The sequence below is a fragment of the Verruconis gallopava genome (genome assembly GCF_000836295.1).
Source record: "Verruconis gallopava strain CBS 43764 unplaced genomic scaffold supercont1.8, whole genome shotgun sequence".
In the NCBI taxonomy this organism is placed as follows: Eukaryota; Fungi; Ascomycota; class Dothideomycetes; order Venturiales; family Sympoventuriaceae; genus Verruconis; species Verruconis gallopava.
Window position 1 is genome coordinate 143,447 of NW_015622144.1, and position 24,158 is coordinate 167,604.

Sequence of the window (24,158 nt, forward strand, 5' to 3'; positions counted from 1 at the left end):
ATCGTGCTCAGCCTCGTTTGACTGGCTTTTCGCAGAGACAAACGGTTTTTGGGCGTGATAACAGTATAAAAAAGAGCTTGATCTCATTTTTTTTTCGAATGAGGCTTATTAAACAGCATTCTATAGCCTGAAGAGCTTTGAATACGCTTATTCAAAGTCCGTATGTAAATCAGTGACTCACAAACTCAGCACAAGGCTGAGTGAGAGCCAAATCACGTGATAGTGTTCTTCTGACAATTCTTCATCGACAGCCGGATGAATGTCTCTTTGCGCTCTTCAAGGAGTAGATCGATGCAATTTTTGACGAAAAACACGTGAAATAATGTCTTTATGATTTCGTATGTCACGTAAGTTCGTCTCTGTCGAACTTTAGTCTCCATGATGGGTCGAGGATAACGAGGCATGCTTGAACAAAGACCCAAGTTCTATATCCCTGACCCTTTTCAGTCAAGATTCTTTCTGAGATGTAGACCCTTGACATCCAGGCGGTCATCGGGTCCAAGGTGTGATACGTCCGCAGATCCTAAGAGAGCAAGCGAGAAGAGGTTTAACGGCGGGGACGATGTAGCATGATACGACGAGGGCGTCCTTGGCGACGCCGTCCTTCCCCATTTGCGTCTGGCCTCGTGCTTGAGTTGATTCTTGGCCATTGCAAAGACCGATCTACGCAGGGGTTTTCGGTACGGAAATAGCATGCGAGCTCTTGGACATGAATCCGAATAGGATGTTCTCACGCGCTTTTCTCTGGATTCAGGCGTATTTGATCATGGCTTTGCCCTGGGTTACGAAGCACTCTCATGTAAGAGCTTGGAAGACGTCGGGCGTGCTCAGCTGGTAGACACTGTCCAAGGGCGAGGTCGCGCTGTCCGAGTGTGGGGTTCAAGATGCTTCGACATGCTTTCATGCTTGCTGCTTTCATGCTTGCTGCTTTCACCGCAGTGCTAGCTTCGAGCTCGTCTTTCAACACCGTCCTCTCGCCATGGAGGTTCATCAACAGGCCCGACGGACTGCCTACTGCCCATCTGAGCTCACGCCAACCCTATCCCCAGCCCGTTCTCACTCTGCCCTACGTGCCGGGAATCATGGATGTCACGTTAAAGCACTTCTGTCTCTGGTCGCAATCCGTAAATCCGTCCAACCCGAACGAGGCCAACATCACGTACTCCGAGTTCCGCGTCAACGATTCCGCGTGCCGATCGTGCTGCGGCACCAGCTCGGGCTCGTTTCTCAAAGGCCGGGGATGCCATCAAGCGCCGTTCGCAAAGGCGCTCGAGAGCAGCGCCATGACGGGCTGCGTGGCCGCGTATGAGAACGCGTTCCAGGGCTGGTGGCTGGGGCAGTGGTTTAGGGACATCAAGGGAGGCCGAGATACGGCATTCGGGGAGGGCCTGCCCATCCTTGTGAAAGTCGAAGGTTTGGACTGCGCGTCCGTAAAGGAAGGAGATCTGGTGAGTGCCAACGTGGTAGCAGACGGAGTTAGCATCTGCCACGCTGACGACCCGGCTGTCATCTCCCCTTCGGGGACGGAGAGTGAGTCTTCGCCTGCTCCCTACCAAAGCGCGCTGAACCGGAAATTTGACGAATGCATCGGCTTACCCGGTCTTGACCGACAGAGCGTTTGATCCCTCCCTCCATCGCCCAGCCCATTTCAACGGACCCCTTCTCTCTCCTTCTCTTGCCCCTCGGAGACCTTCCCTCCGGAAACTTCACTCTCCGCGCTACCATTGCCGGCGCTCCGCTCTCCGTCCGGCTCTGGGACAACGTCGGCGACGATCTCGTCGTCGGCGCAATCGAGCCCAACGCGGAGAACGGGATCTCCGTAGCCTTCTCTGGGCCTGCGATCGGCGTCGGTCTGATGGTGACAACGAACAGTGCTGACGCGAGTCTCAACTGGGCGTTCGAGGGAGAGATCAGGGAAAGCAACGGAGGCGACACGCCGACGACGGTGATCGCGGATGCTGGGAGCGGAACGCGCACGGCATCGGCGGAGGGTGTAGGAACGACATCGGTTTCGGACATATTGAGCATGGGAACGACCCAGCCGCCAGTGTTGAGCTCCCCAACAACGACTGCGAGTTCTGATATCCAGCAGTCCAGCGACGCAACTGCGCTGTCGAGCCATTTGGTGGAGATGCTGGCGTATTTGTGGGCTTGCGTTCTTATAGTGTGGAAATAACGAGGATCGAAGGAAGTGAATTGTGGAAATGTTACAGACTTATGAACAGCACATGTATTCATCTTTGAATTATGTTAAATGCTCCACGATGTTCGGCCCATCCGCTCCTCATTCACATTGTGATCTTCCTACCGCTTATTTAGAATCGCCCGCTCTGTCGTCTGCCCTTTGGCCCAGTTTCACCTCTCAAATCTCTTAATCTGGTGTTCAGCGCGGCCGTTCCAGTCTCTTGCTTCAACTGATCTTCTTGGGCAGGCAAACTCATCCTTTTTAGTGGACTTCCCTCTCGCTTCCTCAGCTGTTCGGCTGCGGTTTCAGGCCGCATATTCTGGTGACTGGCCGCTTTTCTCAGCGGACTTGCCGCGCTGGTGTACACGCCGAAGCTACCTCCGTCTCCCGTTCGGGAGTAGGTCGGTTGATGTCGCGGCATGGAGGAAAAACCAGTTGGAGCCAGAGTCTCAGGTACGCGGAGAGGCGAGGACATGTCCTCCCCGTAGTTCGTCTGTGTAGCACCAGTTGATGTATATGATGACGCCCAGCCATGGGTTGCTGGTGTGCGGAACACAGGGGTGGGTGCATTGTGTGAGCGTGTAGAGACTGCTGAGCCACTCTGGAGACCCAAATAGTTGTCCTTGTCATAGTGGCTTGCATACACGGGATTCGGATTGGTCTTGAACCCGCGATTGATGATCGTGTACTCCCTGGACACTTGGACTTCCGGAGTGTCCGGCATAGGATCTGTGCCGATTTCCTTATGCTCTGCACTCTCTTCGCTCTTCCTGCTTCGCCGCGGGGGCGTTTGGATGGCCACATCACGTGCCGGTCGATTGATTGTTGGATGCACATACTTGGTGTCGTACTCGTTCAGCACTTCCCTGCTCAGGATGAGTTTATCCTGAACTTGCTGCATGAAGAACTTCTCCAATGCGAAGCCTTGCGCAGTCACCAACGCGGCCAGCAAAATCGTTCTCGCCACCGTGACACTAGGCATAGGATCTGATGGGGCGGTAGGAAGGAATGACCAGTAAACTATGATGTGCGCCGGACTGAACAGCGTAAACAGTCGCAGACATATTGGTGGAGGATCCCACACCGACAGCTCTACCACGTCCCTCGTCTCCACCGGATGTGCTCTCTGCTCGGCTGAATTACCCCACGACAGCTTGTCCTTCACGTACTTAAGAGGCGACGCGGCTGCAGCAAGAGGACTCTCATCCACCCTGACCCTTCGCGCACTTGGGGTCTTTGGCAACTCATCCAGCGATCGTTCAAAAAGTCTGTACTTTCGCGTGCTTGCGAACACATAAAAGGTGTTGATCAAGCTGGCCACGCACATCCAGAATACGGCGAGTCTGCAAAAGGCGCCTAGCCAGCCACTGCCATTGCGGGCCGTGTAGTCGCCAAATACGTCGTCGTCCGAAGCGGAGCCGCCGTTACTATTCGAGAGAGCAGTCATGAAGAGGAGGTTTATGCCCAGGCCAATGAGCCAAGTGGGCTTGCCCTGCACTTGTGCCCAGTCGCTCGTCTGCAGCTCTTCTGAGAGCCATAGCGCCCAATCGCGCGGATCAAAGTAGTTGGCGATCCGCTCGGTGAGCGGTGCGCGGCGGATGCGGCGGGACATTGCGAGCGTGTATTAGGAGGGCTGAGGCTTCGTGAGATGAAGGTCGTACGTGGGTGTGCGGTGCAAAGGAAAGCTACATTATGAAAGGGCTGTTGCCTATAAGTGTAAGGAGCGAATAGGCGCAAGGAAAAAAAAGGGAGCGTTGTAATGCCAGAGGAACAGGACAACAGCGGCGATGGACAAGCGTGTCCAAGAGGCCGAGGCGTGTAAATAAAAGAAAAAGCGATGTCGGGCTGGACAAGGAGAGCTGGGAAGCTTTGACGCGGGCGCGGGCTGCGGATGGGGTGGGCGCTGATGCGCTGGGAGGCCTCACTAGTTCTAGAGCCAACGCGCCAGCAGAACCTGCCAGCCTGCGAGCCGGCGTAGGCAAAGCTGCCCGCGATCCACGCGCCCGCCCGTCCGTCCTCTCACCCACCACGTCCCCCAACGCCCTCATTCCCGTCGTCGAGGAGCTGTTCAGTGAGCCATGGCGCTTCCCGCCTCCGCCTACAAAGATCGCAATTTTCTCGCCGTCATTGGCGACGAGGTGCCTCAGTTCCCCATTCCGCTCTCTGCCGTCAACCCGCGGCCCTGCTAACTCCGCGTCTAGGACTCTGTGACGGGCCTTCTCCTCGCCGGCGTGGGCGTACGCTGTCCCAACCCCAGTTCTCCTGACCTGACCGCCAGATTTGCTAAGCTTGTGTTCTGCTGTAGCACGTAACGGAGCCGCCCTCCTCGCAGCGCAACTTCCTTGTCGTCGACTCGAAGACGGAAACGCACCAGATCGAACAGGCCTTCGACAGCTTCACCAAAGAGCGCAAGGACATAGCCATTCTTCTGATAAACCAACACGTACGTCTCGCCCTCCCACTACCCTGTTTTATCTCCCGCTTTTCTTCCCTTTTGCGGCGTGCGGCTTAGATTTACAATCCGGCGGATATATAGGTGGCAGATCGCATCAGACCCCGCGTCGACAGCTACACTCAGGCCTTCCCATCACTGCTTGAGATACCGTCGAAAGACCACCCGTACGACCCGGAAAAGGACAGCGTGCTGAGACGGGTCAGGAGGCTGTTTGGCGAATAGACGTTCATATTCATTCTCTAAGTGTGCATGGAATGGGTCACGTATGACCCTCTTGTATATACGCAATAGACTGGTAAAGATGGAAAGCGAGGGAAGGTATGGGCGCTATTAAAGTAAAAAGGAGGGGCTGCCTCTCCATCTCGCTACGTTGTGGTTTGAAATGCGGCGAAAATTCCCTCGCAAGATCCACTCATGCCGCTCTGTCATTAAACTTGCCGAGCTATAGATGCACGTCGAGATAATGGACGACGTCAGACTGTCGTATGTACAAGACATCCATCGTTGTTCGCGCACTCCCTTCGCTTCAAATGGCTCTTTTGCGTAGATCAGACAAAGCCTAAGCGCCTCCCACACCGCCAAAGGCAGCACCTAAGCCTCCAGCAGCAAAGCCACCAACGGCATGTGCCCGACCGAGGCCGTTGGCACTAGCGGCAGCGGCGGCAGCAGCAGCAGTCAAACCGGTGCCCTGCATTAAACTTGGTCGAGTATCCAAGTCATCGAAATTGAGGACGATCTCTTTGCGCTCGCGGCGCCAGTTGTTAATGTCGAAGAAGATGTACATACCGCGTTCGCTCTTGTCGCTTAGTCGAATAGGTCCTTGACCATAGCCATGCATTTGCTGATTGGGATCCTATTTTGGAAACGTAAGCCTCACGCGTAACGTCTATTTCAAATACGACGGGCTTACCTTCATCATCCAGCAGCGCATCACTTTATGCCAACGCCAATCACGCTTGTACAGCTGTTGTGCAGCGAGCTCCTGAGCAATGTCACGTGGATGATCGTAGAAGATCATGATGAGCGTTTCGTCACTGAAAGAATCAATTTTGCTTGCGAGGGATGGTACGTTAGTTACTGTGTAAGCTGCTGGAAGATGGAAGTCCGGCACGACGAAGTTCTGCTCATCAAAAGGGCCAGCCCAGGTATCAATCAAAGGTCTGTTGACACAAGTTGTGTTAGGCTCAAGATCAACGATAGAAGAAGCATTACTGGGGACCTACTCAGATTGGTCCATATTGATGCCAAGCTTTGTGAGATCGATGCCGCTGAGCAAAGGATTATGGTCAGGATGTTCCGGGTTCATTCGTGCTAACAGTCCAGCCATGCCATATCGTTCACGATCGGACATTTCGCTGAGACGCTTATTTGATGGCGCTAGTTGATCAGGAGGATGCTGGGATGCGGTGGGTGTGGAAGAGGGATCGTCATTGTGTAGAGAAATGTGCTGATCCTGACGACCAGTATAGCCAATCGGTTCTGGCTGGTCTTGGACTTGTGTTGGATAAGGGCTCCGGGCAGTACCACGGTTAGCTGTCTGCTGTAAGATTGAGGTCAGTCCACATCGAGAACTATCTGACAAATAAAGTGCCATTGCCGATACGCAAGCAGTCATCTTGTTTGTCAATAATAAACCTACATTGATCTGTCCGTTGCCGAAGCGATAACCTTCAGCGCCGGGAGGTAGCACCTCTCTCCGCGCCTCATCTACGGCAGCGGGACCCTAGCATATCATCATACTTGAGCATAAACGCAGGGGACCGACAAAGAAGAAAGTAGCAACATACCGCTCCTCGACCATAGCCTGCCATCTGACGTCTCTCGGGACTACGAGGACGGACGTTTGCCGCCCACGCTGATGGAATTCCGGATTGCTGAGTTCCTCCACCTAACGATGGGAATTCACTAGGCTCGTTAGCTTTACGTGCTGAACTATCAACAGCGTCAAGTTGCGACAAAGATGAAGGGGGGATAACAGAAGCAGGCTCCAGGAGGTGCGATTTCTCCAATCCTGACATGGCGGGAGTAGTGGCAAAAAGTAGAAATTTTTTGAGAAGTTCAGGGACATAGCAGTATGATCACAAATAAGGCTCAATATAAGCTGCTTAAGTCCAGTCTGCTTCTGTGCGTGACGTGCGTAGAGAGCGGAGAATGAATGCATTTTTGAAAGCTGGATAGAGCGTGTTCGAGAGAATATTTCTGCTCATAATACGGTTTATAGCTGTAAAAACCAGCAATAGAAGAGAGACCAGATGCGGCGTGGCTGTAGCATAAGTAACATCTTGCTTACCTTGGATCGAAAGGTCTACTCTGGCTGCCACCACCTATTGTTTGCGCGAAACTTGGACCACCTGTTCTCGACGGCGCCTGTGTCCCGAACGCCCATGATGCATCGTTTCTGGGTCCTCCCAGATCTTTTTACAGACAATCAGATATTCCATCTAGTATTGGTTTCGAGTGGCCAACGAACCTAACTTGCCATTTTGCAGCCGGGCCCCTGGAGGTCGCCTTGAATTCTCGTTTGCGGTAAACATTGTTTTTCTTAATTCCCCGCACTTCCAATCTTTGCTTTAAAGTTGCAGGAGTCTGCAGATGTAAGAGTCAGCGGAGGTTTAGGAACTTGTAACTCAAAGGCCAAAGTGGCACGTGACGCTGTGCCGTCAAGTCGACGACGGCACGCTGCGAGCGCAAACAAGATCGACAAAGGGCAGGGTCAAGAGTGAACCTCGACATAAGAAGTCTTTGCATCCTGCTTGATGAAGGGAGAAAGTACAAATGAACAAGAAAGATGCTTGTGCTCTTGCTGTCGCTGAGTAAAGTTGCGCAGAAACTGTCATGTCCACATCTCCAGCCGCAACCACGCTCTTCAAGAGGCAAATTGGAAAGACACGTACTGTATCGTTTATTTTCACGCGACTATGATTCTGTGAAGGCGAGCTCCTAGAGTCAAAATGATAATACTCAGGTTATCAGGTTTGGGATCGATGAAAGATGTCCAGAAGACTGAAGTCACGCTAACCCTTCTTAGGCAGAGCCCTGAGTCTACTTCAAAGATGCTCAACTTTTTGGGCACGCCAGAGCACAGCCATCAATTACCTACACGATATTTCATTCCTGCTTGAAGAGCCGGATGGCATCAATACGGCATTAACTTCCATGTTTTAACTATACTTTCCGTACTGTAAATTGCGTCCATTTCGCCATCCCATCACCATGTCCACACCTCTCTCGAGCGTTCGACAAGTTGCCTGCCAAAATGCTGCTCATTGCACATTCCGAAACACAGTCCAATCGCAGAGAAGTCATTTCTCTACATCTGCGCCGCGATGGCCCCGTGAGACCAAAGGCACAAATAAAATGCGCGGTTTCTCCGCTATCCGGTCCTCAGGTCCAATTGGCCGTAAGGTGAGGTCCATAAAGCCGGATCAGCTACCCGTGCCTGTCATGGATCCGGCAAAGCGCGCGAGGATAGAAACGAGCGAGAACCACGGGCTGTGGGGTTTTTTTAATAAGAAGAAAGAAGCATTGACGGATCCGAAGGATTTGAATGCTCATGGTAGGCTGGCTTCTTGTTATGCAGGAGTTTGGTTAGTGCTGATTGAGATCATGTGTAGGCAGAGCATGGACAAGGAAGGAATTGCGTATCAAAAGCTTAGATGATATGAAGGTGTTGTGGTGGAAATGTCATTTGGAACTCAACCGGCTTTCAACAGAGGAACATGAACGGAAAAGGCTGAATCCTGGGTACGGCATGTACGAATTGGAAAAGCGACGAGACACTGTAAGCTCACTCCTAGCTCATGTTTGCTTGTCGCGAGCTGTCCTTGAAGTTCGCTTTCCAGAGCGCTAATTACGTTCCTCCACCAGATTCTAGAGACACAGCGCGCCATCCGCGAGGCTCTTGAAGAACGATACGATGCATGGCTAGAAGCAAGAGATATACTCATGGCAGGCAAGGATCCAGATATTGAGATAAACGAGCACGGTAGGCTGCAGTGGAGAGCGGAGCAGGATCCGTATGAGGTGGAGGAAATGGAGGACAAAACTACATCCGTAAAGGAGTCGCAGCGTAGCACATCGCCTTCACCATCATGAAGACGTGGAAACCGTGCATTTGCCGAACTCTTTTGTGACACGGTGCATAGAATACTTGAAGATATCTTTGTGTTATTAGCACTGGTTGGGAGCATCGCATGTGAAGGCGTTTGCATAGCCGTGTATCATGTAAGAATACCAATGCACCAATAGGTCGATCATTAAATACATTGCATATTTTGTTGTTCTATCTATGGAATCCTAATATCAAGTCTGCCACAGTGAAGAAAGTGTGCTTGCACGCATCTTGAATGCTAGATGCAGCAAGGATGGGCATGGCTTCATGCTTGACGCACCTCCCAGTCCATGTGGGGTTTAGGTCGGCTCTGACCGCCAACAACATATCAAGCTTCTCAAACAAAACACACCTGAGCTGACCTTTCCTCCAAATTTCTTACTCCCTTCACCTTTAAACTTGCAGAGCACATATATCCGAACATTTAAAACCAGCAAACATGGAAGAAGTTGCACCAGAATACGACGTCATTGTCATGGGCACTGGTACGCGATTTGCCCCGCTACCGCCTGCTTGAGTGTGAATGCGGGATGCGGATACTAACAATGGGTAGGCTTGACGGAGTGCGTGTTGTCTGGGTATGATGACACTTCTGGGCACGTGTAAAGAAGTCTTTAATTGACTAGTGTGAAGTGTTTTCAGCGTCAAGGGCAAGAAGGTCCTACACATTGATCGCAACGACCATTACGGAGGGTACGTCAACCTACTTCACGACTTCACTCGCGCAGGTACTAATGTACACTACCAGCGAAGCTGCCTCAGTCAACCTCGAATATGTATGACTCTACTCTGTGCGAAATACAATAACAAACTAATGGGGTCAAAGCTCTTCCGGAAGTACCAACCATCCTCGGTCTCATCCGAGCCTTGGAAGAAGTATGGCCGCGCCAATGACTGGAACATCGACCTGGTGCCCAAGTTGCTCATGTCCAACGGCGAGCTGACCAATATTCTTGTATCCACCGACGTCACACGCTATCTCGAGTTTAAGCAGATTGCTGGCTCGTTCGTGCAGCAAGGTGCTGGCGCAAAGGCCACGGTGGCCAAGGTACCAGATGGTCCTGCTGAAGCTTTGAAGAGTCCGCTCATGGGACTTTTTGAGAAGAGAAGGGCAAAGAACTTCTTGGAGTGGGTTGGCGCGTACAAGGCGGACGATCCTGCGACACACAAAGGTGGGGCAAGCCACGGTGCAGCATTGGAGCGTGCAGACGCTGACATCGACCTGCTTAGGTTTTGATATGCAGAATTGCACGATGAAGGACGTGTACGACAAGTTTGGTCTTGAGCCAAACACTCGCGACTTCATTGGTCACAGCATGGCCCTTTACCAAACAGATGACTACTTATCCCGACCGGGCAACGCCGAAGAGGTCATCAACCGCATACGTCTTTATGTTAACTCCATGGCGCGTTATGGCAAATCGCCATACATTTACCCGCTCTACGGCCTGGGCGAATTGCCGCAAGGCTTTGCCCGCCTGTCCGCTATCTACGGCGGCACGTACATGCTCAACACTGATGTCGATGAGGTGCTCTGGGAAGGCGGCAAGGCTGTGGGTATCAAAGCAACGATGAAAGAAAAGGATGATGCGGGTGAGGGCATGAAGTTCCAGACAAAGTGCAAGACTATTATTGCAGACCCATCATACTTCCCTAGCAAGGCCAAGGTGACGCAGCACCTGCTTAAGGCTATTTGCATTTTGAATCACCCACTCGATCACACTAACAATGCGGATTCATTGCAGTTGATCATTCCTCAGAGCCAGATTGGCCGCAAGAATGGTATGATTCCTTTCTGGTCCCGTGTTTCGTGACGAGTCTAACTATGGGTAGATATTTACATTGCTGTTGTCTCTTCGGCTCACAACGTCTGCCCTAAAGGATATTACATTGCAATTGTGTCCACGATTGCCGAAACCTCTGCAAACCACCATCTAGAGCTGCAACCTGGCTTCGAGCGACTGGGTCGCATCGAGGAGAAGTTCATGGGCCCACCTATCCCGTTGTACGAGCCCATTGAGGATGGCAAGTCGGACTCGGTTTTCCTGAGCAAGAGTTACGATGCTACAAGCCATTTCGAAACCACAACAGATGATATCAGGGACATCTACCGTAGAGCTACTGGTGAGGAGTTGGTTGTCGAGGGACTTAGGGATGGCCAGAATCTTGTGGCTGAGGAATAGAGATGAAGAACGCAGGTAAACAATGTACGTTGGAGTATATAAAATGAGGAGATGTGCAGTTTAAACTATGTGTAGGCGCATGTGGCGTATGTCATCAGTAGGTAGCCCGTCCGTACAACGTGAATTAGATTGACGTCACCGATAGCACAATTGATCATCTTTATGCATGCTTGAACTGCAGCAGAGCTGCAACGACCCTACTTAGCCCGAAAGCCGGTTGGTGTTCAATCATTGGCTGCAGCTTGAGACCAGTGGGGATGGTGAGAGTTACAACTTTCTGAAAGTAGACCAGGATTGCTTTTCGACGCGAGAAAAATCGCAAAGAAGACTTTGATGATGGGTTTCACGCTCATCAGCGTGCGCTGGTTTTCGTCTTGGAAATAGGGCTTGGAGCCACAGCTGACAACCTGCGTAAAGGAGTCAACATTGCGAGCCTCCGTCATATATCTGATCTTCAACATGTAACGTGTACGTCTTTTCATTATGGTCAACCGATCTGATATGCGTATTGAGAATGTACGACTATCAAGTCGTCATCACGCCATTAGCATCGCAAATACTCGATCCCTGAAGCGTAATCCACACTGATATAGAAGATGCGCGTTCTACTGTAGCCTGAATGCCTTTGCTAAGTTGGCAATTTTGCAACCATGGGACTGACCCTGATTCCGAGTATGCACAACGTCTCCGTCGAGTGCTAGAGCATTCATTGACATGCTTGTAACTCAACATAGTCACATCAAAGATGCACACAAGACTTCTAGACATAGTTGGCCGCAAACCAATTGATCGAAATAATCCACAATTTGCGTATTCGCGCGGTATAGAGCCTGCGTTTTCCATTTCGCAACGCTTGAAGAAACGAAACGTGACCAAGTGCTTTGGGAATGTTCAGCTTTGGGGGAAAAAAAGACATCACGTAAAAACTGGGAAAACCAACTGATGTTAAGCATTACAATGGCGCACATCGAGATAGCTCTTGCTTTGAACAGGAGCGGTGCAGGCCCATTCGATATGCGCCGCATGCATGAAGCCCAGCGTGAGGAATGGGATGGTAGAGTTCCATGGCATTCCTACAATCGTGACAAAGTATCCGAGGAGCAGTAACTATGACGCTAGATTTGTTCCTACCATTGCCCATTCTGCCTTTGGTCAGCATTTGCATGAACGGGGGAATGCGCTTGACGCTCGAGGTCATTATCTGATTGGATTGATGACCGGATTGTCAAGTGATTGTACTACAGCAGTACGTGAGGCGGACCACGAGCGGCTGCTCAATCCAGATGTCCGGCCTTATGAGGCTGTAGAACTTCTTTCTTTAGCAACAGCTTGGGAAAGACCTTGTAGATCATTGGTTGATTATAGCAAGGCTGGGAAAATGGAGAGCGCTGATTCGAGCGAGGCATCCATGGTTCGGCGGGATTTGGAACATTTGTGGGATCAGAGAGGCTTAGGCATGCCACTATCAACACTATCGATCTATGCGACGGCTATTTTGAGGCTTTCTAATTCATGCTGTCTTCATCATGGGCGGATGTGAGAGCGACGGCATATAAGCAGAGCATTACATATTGAAGGCTTGGTTCCGGCAGCGATCCCCCAAGGCTTCGCTCGCTGTTCAAAGCTCGTTCCTGAGCAGTCTCGAGAAAAGAACAAAAAGTCTTGCAACAGTGGGGATGCGCTTGGTCAAGTGGCGATCGATCACCTGCGTGTCGCGAACTACCAGCACCGAGCCTATTTCGGTAAGTATACTCCGCACGTGTAAAACCAAACAATGTCGAGAGGAAATGGCTAACAAAAGTCGTAGGTAGCGAGAAAATTTTCCTCGTTCAGTATCAAACCTCTGCGGCGTTCGAAGTTTGCGCATTCATAGCCTTGGTCATAGTCATCATCATGATCATGAGGACGGCCATTGTGGTTTCCAGTCGCTTCCATCCTTTGGCGCCGTAGATGTAAGGGAGGAACGAGGGTTCGGCGCTTATGGCTTGATCGCCTTCAGCAAGCGCCCTGGGTCACCCAGCGTAAAGCGGATTCCCTTTGAAGAGCGAGGACAAAGGATTGGGGCGTTGCAGAAGCATGAGCAAGCTGGTCGTCAGATGTAGAGATCTCAAAGTCTCCATCGTCTGGCGACAGCACAGACGGTGGCCGACGATTCGGTCGGCGGCTAGCGGACGTCTTAAGACATAACGCTGACCAAACGATCCTGCCTTTGATCCAGCTGACTTTGTCTCGTCACGAGGTCTCGGTTCCCCTTAAAACGTACATATGCAACGTTGTTCAATTTTGTGTGCACGCAGCGAACGGGCGCCTGCACGAATCCAGCGCACTTACGGACGGATATGTCGAGGCTTGGGAAGTTGACCTGTCGACCAGTCTGGATCATTTTGCTGTCTTTTCAATGACAATACCACGCTTCGATCACACAGCATCGATCCGCTACATACAGGAGAGGCTCGGAAGCGCCCTATGCAAACTGGAATGCGTCCTGACCGAATACAAATTTGTGCATCTTTCAAAAATGTCAAGTAGTTGAGGACTACAAGAGGATGATCATTCCGACCATCTTACAAGTTTCTCAACACATGCGTATATTTAGGCATGATTTCAGCTTTATTACAATCTATCTTACTCGTTCACCCGGAAACTTAGAACTGGTGGCAACAAATGCATTTTTGCAATGCGCAACCGCTGGACAAGGGTGAAGACAAGCTCTGGATACTCAGACATTGAACTATGCTGCAGGCACCAAGCTCGGAATGCGCAACCCCAAAAAGCTCGGTTCTCTAAGCTGAATTTCGAACTAACATGGTGCGGCTGACAGTTTCGAGTCGGGAGCGCACGATAGCATGCTGCAGGAACACAGTACGTTCACATGTCTTTTTGATATCATCTGTAACATTATACTCATAACGTGCAGATTTACTACTGGGCAATGACGCATGCTCTCTCAAATGGCATACTTGTGAGCCTGTAGTCCAGTTGTTAGGCGCTAGCAAAGATTGCCGACCTTGCGCTAACACTAATTCGGATACGGGTTTCAGCTTTCGATCTCAAACGACCAACGACTGGGGCACGATTGGCGTAGCGAAACTTCGTTTGAGCCGAAAGTATGTCCTCAACCTGGCTTTCCCTTTCACTGCAATGTCCTTTTCTCCCGTCTAACAAGTTGACCTTAGCTCTTACAATTTGCCTTTGCTTCATGGTGGTTGCTGTGAGTCCACAATCAACTGTGCCTGCACCAAGCATTTAGCTTACGAAAGATTCACCTAGTCATGTTTCATCTCCATTTGCGAAGCGCTGGATAGAAAGCATTGGCCAATCAAAGTCGCTGCTCTTCAATACACGCAGTCCAATCGACACAGTCCTCTGAAGACTTCGACGCTAGCAACCTCAGCGCATTTCGTCATGGATTCCTTAAACACCTAAGCTGCATGCACAAGTACTTTTGCTGTGTGGTGTGCACCCTTCCCCTGGTCGAACCAGATCCGCGGTCCTTGTACCTGAATCCAATACTCCACTGGATTGATGCTTTAATGGTGTTCAAACATAAAGATATCAAATTCGGGGCAATCGGTGGAACTCTCCCCCTTTTTACTGAGATTTCAACGGTGCACCTCTAGCCAACCAGTTAGGGGCCGCATTATTCTGACCCAAACTTGCGGGATCGTCATCGCTTGTATGGATCACGACCTCCCTTTTGCTCATCTGTCCACTCCGATCACTTGTTGCTCATGTGTCATCGCTACCTTTACCTATCAGACTGCATGGAATATACCCACGCTTGTCATTCATGTACGTTTCAGCGGTAACTGACACGAAGCCATAGGTCTGATGACTCCTCCCGTGTTCACCATAGCGGTGAAATGTGTAAACGCTGTGGATTCTGAATTTCTTTGCGTACCACCTCCTCCGTGCTGTACGGTTGGCTCATGTTCTGCATACGCAGACAGCTAGATGTGATAACGATGTGCATGAACGAATTGGAGCCAGAATAACTGCCGCCGTGGTTATAGGTCAGCGTAACCCTAGATTCCAAGTAGGTTCGATCTATCAGCGAAATGATTGAACTCGATCGTTTGGCAGTCCGAGCTCGTTGTATTTAGAATTCGGTCCTCCTACTCCATTTTTCCTATAACCACGACTTGCTCATCACGACAGCGACAAATTAAACCATCTTTAGAATTCAACCTACCTTCGTAGCAATGCATTTCTCTTCACCTCTTCTTGTACTCTATGCCCTTTGTTCAGCTTTTGTCCACTCCGCCCCAATCATTGCTAGTGGTGGTATGCTGAATGCTTATTTAAAACGGGATGACTTGTCGGAATCACGTGAGTCACCATCATCTCGGTGTCATTGTCAAAGTCATTTAACGCAGCACAGTGACAAAAAGAATAATTGGACTTGTTGAACCAAGGCATGCGTTTGCAGAGCCAGAGGCCCTACCCACGCAACGTGGCCAGAATAAACGCAGCCCACTTCCGCTTCCAACTCAACGTGGCCAGAACAAGCGAGAGGCAGAAGCGGAGGCAGATCCCACCCAGCGTGGTCAGAATAAGCGTGAAGCTGAAGCCGAACCAACACAGCGTGGACAAAACAAGCGAGAGGCAGAAGCTGAGGCAGATCCCACCCAGCGTGGTCAGAACAAGCGTGAAGCTGAAGCTGAACCAACACAGCGTGGACAAAACAAACGCGAAGCAAATCCCACCCAGCGAGGCCAGAACAAGCGCGAAGCAGAGCCTACAGAACGAGGTCAAAATCGTCGATGGACGGCCCCAACGCGAAGAGGGCAAAACTAAATTATAGAACTGCCATGCTCTCAAGGATCGCATGTCATTCGCGCTGGCTGCGAATTTCGCTTCTCTTGATTGTGTTTTTTAATTGATATTACATGTAAGAATAAAGTGAACGTGGCACAAATTTTAAAGCTCTGATATTGTATCCTAAGTCAATTCCCACAGTAGCAGAATTCGGAAGAAGAATCTGAACAGCTAAACTTTGTTTTAATAAGTTGACCGAACTTGCTATATACATAAGGCTAAGTAAATATCTACGTATCTGCGCAACGATTCAAACATAAATATCGCTTGTCTATTTTCATCTTCTCTTTCCCGAGCGCACATCAGCACTCAAACACTCATTTTTCTTCATCAGGCACAAGTTTCACAGACAGCTCTCTAGCTTTCAGCCTGATCTCTCCCATGCGTGCATTTGGCCCAACACTGCGTTGAACATCGTCACCTAGACCATTGAACAACACCGCAAGCGCAGAGCTTTTCCAGATTCCCACCTCGTCTACGTCACGAGAGCTTCTTATAACTGTTGACGCTAGGAAAAGAAGGCTCATTCCTGACAGAACCAGCGGCAGTATCAACCAGGGCCATCTGACCTCCACATGAACTCGTTCCTCCCACGATGTTCCCACAACGTATTCAACTTGTCCTGTTTCGTTTGGTGTGTTTCTAATGCCAATTGTCATAGCTTCAGCGACTCGGTCCATATGCACCGTAATACCTTCTTCAAGCCAGGGGTTAGCATTTGTTGAGCGCGTTCGAGCCCCGTTTGTGTCAAGCGTATAGTATTTAACGACAGATTCCGAATTTTGATCCTGAGCGGTAAAGAATGACGGGGCCACAATATCCATCAAGAAGATTGTTGATAGCATAGTATCATTCGAAAGTCCATATGAATCATCACTTCCATCTACCATTTGTTTCGATTCCGATCTTGTGTCATCCAGCTCCGAGGGAGTTATGACAATATGCTGACTATACAAGTAGTCATAATCTGGCAGAACAGTCCAAGGCCATGGCACAGCAGTCTGATTAATGAAGCGTTGAGTAATATTTTGGGACAACTGTCCGGAAAATTTTCCAGTCTGCAGAGTCTGGACGCACCAGTGAAGTGCGCATTCATAGGTAATTGGTGTTGCATTTTGGTATACTGCCGACGCTCCGTTCGGTGTCGCCACAATCAAAACATCAAGAAGAGGATCAGGCATATCAGAAAAATGAACAGAACCTCCATAAAACGATTCCCGAGTGAGAGCATCGACGAGTGGGAACAGCCTTGTTTCCAAAGCCTCACCCTTCGCGAGAGATGACGGGTCAATTGTGTAACCAGACATAAGAACTGGAGATGAGCTTGTGATGTTCAAAAACCACCCGCATTGGGTAGCATTTGGATATAGTGACGGCCCATCCATGTAGTCTGATACGCTAGTCAGCCAATTTGCCGATGTGTAAACACATCCGAATTCAAGTAGTTCACTAGCTTCAGCGCAGGAGCTGCAAACCCCAAGGGTATCGAATGGCTCCCATGTACAGTTAGAAGTGGGGCATGACATGTCCAAATCTGGCGTGGTCCCGTTCGAGTAGAAAAACGGCTGCATTACTTGTTGGAGGGTCAAATCAGGAGCCGAATGTCTCGTGCCGTTTTGGTTATATGAGTTATCAGGTGGTATATAAGTGAAAGCTCGAGGTACAACCGGCTGCGATGATATCGCTACCCAGACCTTGGGATATTGTATAACTTGTTGGAAGAATAGATCGAGCGGCAAGCACAGCAAGATGATTGCAGCTCCAATTGAAGCAAGAGATCTGAGAACATCAACAGTGGGTCCAATATACTTCTCTAACAGGTACCTACAGTCCCTTCGTGCGGAGAGAGCGAAGCAATAGCAGTAAGGAGCCCCACGGGCCTCTACTAGCTGTGTCGAGAATTTCAAAGTCTATCATAGAGCGTGGACCGCCTTTAAACCAGTTCCTGGGGGCGTAAGCATTGTTGCAGTCTCGAAAATTGGTGTGCCTTACCACTTTAGTTGTCCCAGACACTCCGCGGTCGGTAGAATCAGGGCAGCTTTTGCGCAAGCTGAGAATACTGAAAGAAAGCCATTAATTGTGAGTCCAAGAGGCCACTGAGGTATCTCTCGACTGTCCGTCAAAAGTAATACTCCTATGACTGTTGAAAGGCACATAGTTCCAAAAATCCAGCTGACAATTTCCAACAACCACCATTCTATTATCCATTTGATCATAAAGTCCTTTATCTTGAGGACTATTGGTGGCTCGTAAACAATCGACGCCTGACTAAAGTGTGATATTAGCGGGGGGTTTGTGTATGTTTGCAACGAAACTCTTTCTCTTCGAGGCTCCATTGGACTGTTCGAGTAAAAGGACTTATTCGGCGATGGGAGGAGATAGCCATATGGTTGAGAAGGTGTGAACGGTGCTTGTGGAAGACGCAAATGTTGAGTGTAAAGTGGAGCATGTAATGATCGTGGAATTGTTGCTGGTTCAGGTAGCTGCAGAATTGGCAATTGACAGTTGACATGTGCCGCCAATATGTGTTGTTGTTGTTGAGCCAACATGGCCTCTTGCGGAAGTGGCGGGAACGGTTTATGGAAAGCATGGTTGCTTTGGACACGACTGTCCTGAGTTCTGTGCGATACATCCTCTCTTTCAGACATTTGAAGTACTTTAAATGCCAAGCAGTCAATTCTTGACTAGTCGTTGGCGACAGTCAAATATGTAAACTAAGCAGTAGAATGAAGACGTTTTACTGTACAGCACCAGTAGAAGAAGAAAACGCTGAACAGTAACAGTCATGAGTCTCGCATCGAAGAAAGCAGGACAGTCGCGTAAATTGGTCAAACTGCATTCGTGAGCCGTCGCGGTCATCAGTAATATGCATAAATGACCAAGCGCTCCACAGCTACAATTTCTGAGCCGCATGAGCGAGCAGAGATCTTATCGCTTCAATCTTGACTCTGCAATTGGCTCGCAGAAAACAATTCTGGGCCTTGAAACAGCAGAAAAAATCCATTCATGCTATTCTTCTGCGTGATGACGACGAGAACGTCAATATCTAGCTCAAAGACGTGCCAGTAAGATGCTTTGTGGTAGCGCTGGAGGCGGAAATTCAAGATCTAAAAATAATAGAGGGAAGAGAGGTTTTTCTCAAGTTCGTTGCGCCTCTCCAAGGGCCCTGGTATGTCGCAAGGCCTCTCTCCATCTGTGAACTTTGGAGGCTTTGCATTAAGAAAGAGTGCAAGGTGGTTACAAGCTATATGCAAGATAGGCGCGCGAGATACGCTACTCCTTCGATCCGATTGGATCGCTTGAAATAACCGCCCACGCCAGAGTTGAGGTTCACGCCTTAATCAACGCTCCGGCTATTTCGTCCATTGCTCTGTATGATTTGTATCTGCGGAATCAAAGTAGCCGTGAACTGACGACAACAGCTCCCTGAGCTTCTGCCACAAGCACAGTCAATGTAACGCTTAGAGTGACATGCCGCCAATTAGTGACATATTCACGAGAATCATTAGTATAGAGTTGAATTATGCCATGGAAAGATATCTAGCCGCAAATTGTTTTTCCCAGTCTCCAGACGAGGCCGGCTCAATGTGAATGTCCAAGGTTCCTCCTTCTTTTTCCTTGTTTAGGAAAACATGCATTTCTGCTGCCTTTTCCCTGATGTCTCGCATCGTACGAAGATCTCGCAACGCATATTTTGCATCCCAGCTAAGCCCATGCGTGAGAACCGTGAGACTTGAGCTTTTCCACAGACTAGTTGAACCAGCAGTCTGCCATATCGTGGAAAGGAGAAAGAATAGCGTCATGACGAGAAGAATCACGGGGAACGCAAACCAGGCCCATTGAACTTCTACATAGATCTCCGGAACTCCAGTTCCAAGGATTGTTTCCGCCGAGAGCCCGTTGTTGCGGACTGAGTTAGTCATAGCTTCAGCCATGTCCTGTGCTACATCAGGTATCTTGCGTGACGCGATCCATGACGTAGCGTTTGTTGATTCTGATACCATGCCAAATGCACTTGGTGCGTAGTCGTTCATATACCGTAGGAACGGAAGGGTCGAGATATTGGTTTGCGTGAGAAAACTGGGAGTCCAGTTATCCATGACAAAACGTGCCGCAAGCGCGCTATTGTTCAAGACCACAAAGGTGTCTCCTTGGTCCGGCGGAGTGATTGTGATATTCTCTGTATATGTGTAGTCCCAGTAGGAGTTATCCAGCCATTTGGTAATAAGGGGATCAGGTATTTGTGTATCGTTGGTGAAAGTGGAAACCACTTTCTCGTCGAGTAAACCTTCGCGGAACGACGCAGCGATGGTCTTGATACACCATCGCATGTTGACTTGGTATGCTTGTGGCGTTCTGTTTTGGAAAACAGACTCTGCATCAGTGGATGCAACGATTGCGAAATTGGAGATCGGTGCAGGGATTTGTGGAAACATGAGTGTGGTATTCCAATAAACATTATTGTTATACGGGTCTCGAAGATTGAGCGTCCGCATTATGAGAGCACTGTCAGTTAGTGATGTTTCTCCTGGAGTGTACCCACTCATCAACATAGGTTGGTCACTGGTCATATTGAAGTACCAGCCACAAGACGTTCGGTTAAGATTTGGAGGGCGAGTACCAGATATCACCTGAACGTACTCCGACCGCCAGTCCCCAGATTCTTCCCGACAGCCAAAGTCGAGTAGGTGTGAGATGTCCTCTGATTGAGCACATACACCCAAAGTCTGGAAATTTGGCCATGTGCATTCGTCGCTCGGACAATAGAAGGAAATCGGCTTTTGTGTGTAGTGCGATACAAAAAATGTTGAAACGGCAGAGTCCATTTCTGCATTAAAGCCAAGGCCTTCCGTTCCATTGCTCTCCTGTATACTAGCTTTTCGTAACGTCACTACTCGAGGGATTTTGCTTCTGTTTTCGAGAGATGGCTTTTTCGGTAATACTACTAGTTGTTGAAAGGTGGGATCAAGAGCTAGAGAAAGAAGAAATATGAAGCCACCGATAGTAGCAAATGACCTATTTCATCATTGAGAACCATATTAAATATCTTGGGTTCATGTAGCACAACGTACCTTGCTCTAGTTCGGCATAGTAGGCGCACTGCGCCAATAGGTCCTCGTGCTGCATCGTCGAATCTCTCGAAGTCCATAAGTGGGCGTTGAGCTTCTTTTTTTGAGAACCATAGGTACCTCTGCGCTCCAAGTGCTTCCTCCAATGGAACAGCAAGGGCCATTTTAGCAACAGCCGACAACATTGAGATGTATGCATTCAGTGTGATTCCTAATGGCAACGATTTGGGTAGCGGCTTATTGTCGTAAGATGCAAGCATAGCGGCGATGGTCGCTATGCAAATAGCAGATAAACTCCAACTCAATATTTCAACCAGCCACCAATCGGTGCATAAGGCTGTGATTGAGTGAAAAACCTTCATTAGACTCTCCTTTAGCGAACTTTTCTGCTGAGGCGTGGTTTCTCTTGAGTTCATTTCAGAGAATATAGGCGTGGATTGTCCCTAATTGCAACCGTATATGATAGCGTCAGAAGTGGTTTCCGAGTGCAGGCCCGACTCTGCATCGGCTAGAATCCAGGCTCTTTTTTGAGTACTATTTCCTCTTTGAATGATTCAAATGCTGTATAGGACGACTTCTGAGCACTGTAACGCTGAGCTTGTAATCAGCACAGCACGAATATCAACTGTAGAAGTCAGGAAACTCACGCCGAGACTTAAGCGCTGGCCACAAATCAGCCTCAGCGCGTAGTAACCGCTCTAATTCCTGCGAGAGCACTAAAAACACATAAAACGAAGCCATGTGTTATTTTTAAGCGAGATGTTTCCGAGAAAACTGGAGAAATAACATAGATTGCATTATAGTCATAACAAATGCCGCTCTAATATGGTTGAAAGCAAGGCACAATTTTATGGCTTGACTGTTCGAGTGTAGTTACAAACGAGGCAGCTAGTCAGCAGCAGCATTTATTGCAAAATACGTAGCACATCATAATGGAGACTTATTTTCATTCTGCGCGAAAAGTAATACCCTTATCCATTCTCGGTCTCGCGTACAACCTGAAGATATCTCCTGCTGCTTCTATCCGAATACAGGCCAACCTTAACTCTGACTGACCTTTCAAAAACGTCATACAAATCTTTCGTTGATTTAAACGAGTCTCTTGCGCGTTCGTCCAAACCACTTGTCATGGCTGCAATTATAGACGTCTTCCAGATCCCAACTTCCTTGTGCCTTCGATGCTCCATGATGACAGCGACTAGAAAGACCAGAGTCAGATTAATTAGGACCATAGGAAAAGCTATAAACCCCCATCGAACATGAATGTACGTTTCCACGCTTCCACTTCCTGCAAAAGTTTCTGAACTTTCAGGATACGTCCTGATGACATTGGTCATGGTGTCCGTTAATCGTTTCAAGTATTCAGCTCCATCGTTAGGAGGCGCGAATGGATTGAAATTGTACTTGTGGAATTCCGGTTGTTCTCCGACCCAATTGTTAATTCGCAGAAAGGGAGTTGAAGTAGTATTCTCGGCGGTGAGATAAGCCGGCATATATTCTTGGAACAAGAAAATAGTAGTTAATGCGGTGTAGTTCGGAACCTTGAACGTTGTCGAGGAATCCTCTGGCTGGATGGTGATGTTTTTGAAATAGTAGAAGTCCATGTTTGATCCCCAATAAAGAGGGTCAAAAGGGACAGAGGAGTCATAACTCTCGGAGAGGACTTCTTCTGAGTAGTTCCCGTTCTTGTATGAGCCTATAATGTGCTTTGTGCACCAATGAACGGCACATTCGCGTGCAACTGGTGTCTGATTTCGCAAGACAGACTCAGCATTCTCGCCAGTGACCTGAATATAGTCAACGATCGGAAAACCATGAGTCGCAAAATTGATCGATCCGCCCCAATATGTGGTATCAATGTTGACGTCATGAAGGTTCAAGTTTCTCATTAACAAAATCTCACCGATTCCATCGACTGAAGACTCATCAAGCGCATAGCCAGACATAAGAATTGGATTCGCAGTCGTTGCATTGAGAAAATACCCACATGACGTGGTCTTAGTGACATTGGTCTGGTCGATTGTGATAGTGGTGTCGTTGCTTCTCCATTCCCCCGTCTCTTCAATACACGCAAATGTGAGCATTGAGCTTACGTTAGCACATGCTGAACACACCGCTAACGTGTCGAATGGTCTCCATGTGCACTCTTCAGTGGGACAGAACGCAGATAATGGCCTCTCTGTGCCATTGTCAAACATGAAGGACAAAGCGACGTCTTGAAGCAAGCGATCAGGGCCTCCAAACTCCGTACTATCGGTTCCATTCTGGAAGCTTGCATCCATTAATTTGAAATCGACCATTATTGGCACAGTGCTATGGCCGTATGCACTAGGTCTTTTAGGTAAACTGATCAGCTGCTGGAAGAATGGATCAGCAGCAAGCGATAAAACGGTTATGATTGCACCCAAAGAGGCTAGGGACCTGAAAAAAATGCAATTTCTTAACTTAAGCAATGGAATATCTTATTAGAAATACATACCTTCCTTTGGTGTGTAGAAACAGCGCGAATGCACCGTACGGCCCTCTTGTTGCATCGTCAAATCGCTCAAAATCCAGTAAAGGTCGTGGACGCCGCGCAAACCAGTGCCATTTTAGCTGTCCGATTGCCTCATCAATAGGCAATGCCAATGCATATTTCGAGATTCCACTTAGTACTGAAATATAGGTATTGAGGGTGATCCCGAGTGGCCACTGGTCGGGCACGGCACGGCCGTCGTAATAACCCAGAAGGAATGATATAGCCGCAATGCTCAGTGCCGAAATACCCCAGCTGATAAGCTCTAAAAGCCACCAGTTGACTACAAGACGCGTAAGATACCTATGAGCTCGCCGAAAATAAGAGCGAAATGAGTGAGATTCTCGACTAAATGTGGTTGATGTGGCTGAGATAAAGTTCGTCTTCAATCGTTTAATCAGTGGCTTAGGTTCCTTTTGAGATTTCTTTTCATAGGAGTCGCTCAGATTGATGAGATTGTTTCTCGCTACCTCGTCTAGTTGAGGGCGAGGCGAGTACGGGGGAGGGGCTATTGAACTTAGTGAAAGACTGTAGAACTCCGTGTCTGACGTTTTCCGCATCGAAGGATCTAAACACCTGAAATTCGAAAATTTTGGCTAGATAATGTCGTCAATGCTTTAATAAACGCGAATTCACCAAAAAAAAGATTCTTTTGATGCCATTCTCATTCTCGACGCAGGATCTTTGAACGTATTGTATGCGAAGCTTAGCGATCCCACAAGCGTCTAGTCGCTGACCCGTTGAAGACCGTTTTAATCTCGCGCTAGGTCAAGCAATGTGGACATTCTATCGTGCGGTTGGCGTCTAGATTCCGTGACTAAG

The 24,158-nt window shown here is 49.0% G+C and overlaps 10 protein-coding genes across 11 annotated transcripts; 5 read left to right on the top strand and 5 right to left on the bottom strand.

The window, feature by feature from the left end:
- Positions 1 to 884: 884 nt before the first annotated feature.
- On the top strand, positions 885 to 2,176 carry PV09_03053 (uncharacterized protein; the record flags this gene model as incomplete). Its single annotated transcript, XM_016356195.1, has 2 exons — positions 885 to 1,530; positions 1,614 to 2,176. 2 exons carry the CDS (start codon positions 885 to 887, stop codon positions 2,174 to 2,176), a joined length of 1,209 nt encoding a protein of 402 aa, XP_016215718.1.
- PV09_03054 (uncharacterized protein) lies at positions 2,171 to 4,006 on the bottom strand. Its single transcript, XM_016356196.1, has one exon. The coding sequence runs from the start codon at positions 3,795 to 3,797 to the stop codon at positions 2,316 to 2,318; it is 1,482 nt and encodes a 493-aa protein (XP_016215719.1). The 5' UTR covers positions 3,798 to 4,006; the 3' UTR covers positions 2,171 to 2,315.
- A 177-nt stretch (positions 4,007 to 4,183) lies between these two features.
- On the top strand, positions 4,184 to 5,325 carry PV09_03055 (V-type proton ATPase subunit F). The gene is made up of 4 exons (XM_016356197.1): positions 4,184 to 4,323; positions 4,387 to 4,422; positions 4,491 to 4,628; positions 4,722 to 5,325. The coding sequence occupies exons 1-4, from the start codon at positions 4,264 to 4,266 to the stop codon at positions 4,860 to 4,862; spliced, it is 375 nt and encodes a 124-aa protein (XP_016215720.1). The 5' UTR covers positions 4,184 to 4,263; the 3' UTR covers positions 4,863 to 5,325.
- On the bottom strand, positions 4,864 to 7,616 carry PV09_03056. 2 transcript variants are annotated; one of them, XM_016356198.1, is made up of 8 exons: positions 7,535 to 7,616; positions 7,111 to 7,226; positions 6,931 to 7,054; positions 6,428 to 6,545; positions 6,280 to 6,363; positions 5,864 to 6,180; positions 5,551 to 5,800; positions 4,864 to 5,493 (listed from the first exon to the last, which is right to left on the bottom strand). In XM_016356198.1, exons 2-8 carry the CDS (start codon positions 7,172 to 7,174, stop codon positions 5,200 to 5,202), a joined length of 1,251 nt encoding a protein of 416 aa, XP_016215721.1. In that variant the 5' UTR covers positions 7,175 to 7,226; positions 7,535 to 7,616; the 3' UTR covers positions 4,864 to 5,199. The 2 variants fall into 2 exon arrangements, with proteins under 2 accessions (XP_016215721.1, XP_016215722.1); XM_016356199.1 differs by lacking the exon at positions 6,280 to 6,363.
- A 72-nt stretch (positions 7,617 to 7,688) lies between these two features.
- On the top strand, positions 7,689 to 8,925 carry PV09_03057 (uncharacterized protein). Its single transcript, XM_016356200.1, has 3 exons — positions 7,689 to 8,196; positions 8,255 to 8,421; positions 8,508 to 8,925. The coding sequence occupies exons 1-3, from the start codon at positions 7,854 to 7,856 to the stop codon at positions 8,733 to 8,735; spliced, it is 738 nt and encodes a 245-aa protein (XP_016215723.1). The 5' UTR covers positions 7,689 to 7,853; the 3' UTR covers positions 8,736 to 8,925.
- A 149-nt stretch (positions 8,926 to 9,074) lies between these two features.
- PV09_03058 (uncharacterized protein) lies at positions 9,075 to 11,103 on the top strand. The gene is made up of 7 exons (XM_016356201.1): positions 9,075 to 9,236; positions 9,305 to 9,329; positions 9,385 to 9,444; positions 9,500 to 9,527; positions 9,578 to 9,923; positions 9,982 to 10,533; positions 10,585 to 11,103. The coding sequence occupies exons 1-7, from the start codon at positions 9,191 to 9,193 to the stop codon at positions 10,932 to 10,934; spliced, it is 1,407 nt and encodes a 468-aa protein (XP_016215724.1). The 5' UTR covers positions 9,075 to 9,190; the 3' UTR covers positions 10,935 to 11,103.
- A 3,835-nt stretch (positions 11,104 to 14,938) lies between these two features.
- PV09_03059 (uncharacterized protein) lies at positions 14,939 to 15,851 on the top strand. The gene is made up of 2 exons (XM_016356202.1): positions 14,939 to 15,263; positions 15,316 to 15,851. Exons 1-2 carry the CDS (start codon positions 15,137 to 15,139, stop codon positions 15,729 to 15,731), a joined length of 543 nt encoding a protein of 180 aa, XP_016215725.1. The 5' UTR covers positions 14,939 to 15,136; the 3' UTR covers positions 15,732 to 15,851.
- An 86-nt stretch (positions 15,852 to 15,937) lies between these two features.
- Positions 15,938 to 18,481, bottom strand: PV09_03060 (uncharacterized protein). Its single transcript, XM_016356203.1, has 4 exons — positions 17,745 to 18,481; positions 17,581 to 17,697; positions 17,257 to 17,531; positions 15,938 to 17,142 (listed from the first exon to the last, which is right to left on the bottom strand). Exons 1-4 carry the CDS (start codon positions 18,398 to 18,400, stop codon positions 16,070 to 16,072), a joined length of 2,121 nt encoding a protein of 706 aa, XP_016215726.1. The 5' UTR covers positions 18,401 to 18,481; the 3' UTR covers positions 15,938 to 16,069.
- Positions 18,482 to 19,273: 792 nt separating this feature from the next.
- PV09_03061 (uncharacterized protein) lies at positions 19,274 to 21,081 on the bottom strand (the record flags this gene model as incomplete). Its single annotated transcript, XM_016356204.1, has 2 exons — positions 19,274 to 20,768; positions 20,825 to 21,081. The coding sequence occupies 2 exons, from the start codon at positions 21,079 to 21,081 to the stop codon at positions 19,274 to 19,276; spliced, it is 1,752 nt and encodes a 583-aa protein (XP_016215727.1).
- Positions 21,082 to 21,758: 677 nt separating this feature from the next.
- Positions 21,759 to 24,009, bottom strand: PV09_03062 (uncharacterized protein). The gene is made up of 2 exons (XM_016356205.1): positions 23,301 to 24,009; positions 21,759 to 23,242 (listed from the first exon to the last, which is right to left on the bottom strand). Exons 1-2 carry the CDS (start codon positions 23,894 to 23,896, stop codon positions 21,793 to 21,795), a joined length of 2,046 nt encoding a protein of 681 aa, XP_016215728.1. The 5' UTR covers positions 23,897 to 24,009; the 3' UTR covers positions 21,759 to 21,792.
- Positions 24,010 to 24,158: the final 149 nt, after the last annotated feature.

Excerpts from the sequence above, each read along its gene's own strand:
- PV09_03054 (XM_016356196.1), bottom strand. The coding sequence starts at position 3,797 with ATGTCCCGCCGCATCCGCCGCGCACCGCTCACCGAGCGGATCGCCAAC.
- PV09_03055 (XM_016356197.1), top strand. The coding sequence starts at position 4,264 with ATGGCGCTTCCCGCCTCCGCCTACAAAGATCGCAATTTTCTCGCCGTC. Across the intron at positions 4,324-4,386 it reads TCGCCGTCATTGGCGACGAG|GACTCTGTGACGGGCCTTCT; the intron begins GTGCCTCAGTTC and ends CTCCGCGTCTAG. Across the intron at positions 4,423-4,490 it reads TTCTCCTCGCCGGCGTGGGC|CACGTAACGGAGCCGCCCTC; the intron begins GTACGCTGTCCC and ends GTTCTGCTGTAG.
- PV09_03056 (XM_016356198.1), bottom strand. The coding sequence starts at position 7,174 with ATGTTTACCGCAAACGAGAATTCAAGGCGACCTCCAGGGGCCCGGCTG. Across the intron at positions 6,546-6,930 it reads AGTAGACCTTTCGATCCAAG|TGAATTCCCATCGTTAGGTG; the intron begins GTAAGCAAGATG and ends TAACGAGCCTAG. Across the intron at positions 5,494-5,550 it reads TGCGCTGCTGGATGATGAAG|GATCCCAATCAGCAAATGCA; the intron begins GTAAGCCCGTCG and ends TTTCCAAAATAG.
- PV09_03057 (XM_016356200.1), top strand. The coding sequence starts at position 7,854 with ATGTCCACACCTCTCTCGAGCGTTCGACAAGTTGCCTGCCAAAATGCT. Across the intron at positions 8,197-8,254 it reads GAAGGATTTGAATGCTCATG|GCAGAGCATGGACAAGGAAG; the intron begins GTAGGCTGGCTT and ends GATCATGTGTAG. Across the intron at positions 8,422-8,507 it reads TGGAAAAGCGACGAGACACT|ATTCTAGAGACACAGCGCGC; the intron begins GTAAGCTCACTC and ends TTCCTCCACCAG.
- PV09_03058 (XM_016356201.1), top strand. The coding sequence starts at position 9,191 with ATGGAAGAAGTTGCACCAGAATACGACGTCATTGTCATGGGCACTG. Across the intron at positions 9,445-9,499 it reads CGCAACGACCATTACGGAGG|CGAAGCTGCCTCAGTCAACC; the intron begins GTACGTCAACCT and ends GTACACTACCAG. Across the intron at positions 9,528-9,577 it reads CCTCAGTCAACCTCGAATAT|CTCTTCCGGAAGTACCAACC; the intron begins GTATGACTCTAC and ends ATGGGGTCAAAG.
- PV09_03059 (XM_016356202.1), top strand. The coding sequence starts at position 15,137 with ATGCATTTCTCTTCACCTCTTCTTGTACTCTATGCCCTTTGTTCAGCT. Across the intron at positions 15,264-15,315 it reads GGATGACTTGTCGGAATCAC|TGACAAAAAGAATAATTGGA; the intron begins GTGAGTCACCAT and ends AACGCAGCACAG.
- PV09_03060 (XM_016356203.1), bottom strand. The coding sequence starts at position 18,400 with ATGTCTGAAAGAGAGGATGTATCGCACAGAACTCAGGACAGTCGTGTC. Across the intron at positions 17,532-17,580 it reads TCTCTCCGCACGAAGGGACT|ATCTCTTGCTTCAATTGGAG; the intron begins GTAGGTACCTGT and ends TGATGTTCTCAG. Across the intron at positions 17,143-17,256 it reads GTCATGCCCCACTTCTAACT|ACTACATGGATGGGCCGTCA; the intron begins GTACATGGGAGC and ends CTAGCGTATCAG.
- PV09_03062 (XM_016356205.1), bottom strand. The coding sequence starts at position 23,896 with ATGCGGAAAACGTCAGACACGGAGTTCTACAGTCTTTCACTAAGTTCA. Across the intron at positions 23,243-23,300 it reads TTTCTACACACCAAAGGAAG|GTCCCTAGCCTCTTTGGGTG; the intron begins GTATGTATTTCT and ends CATTTTTTTCAG.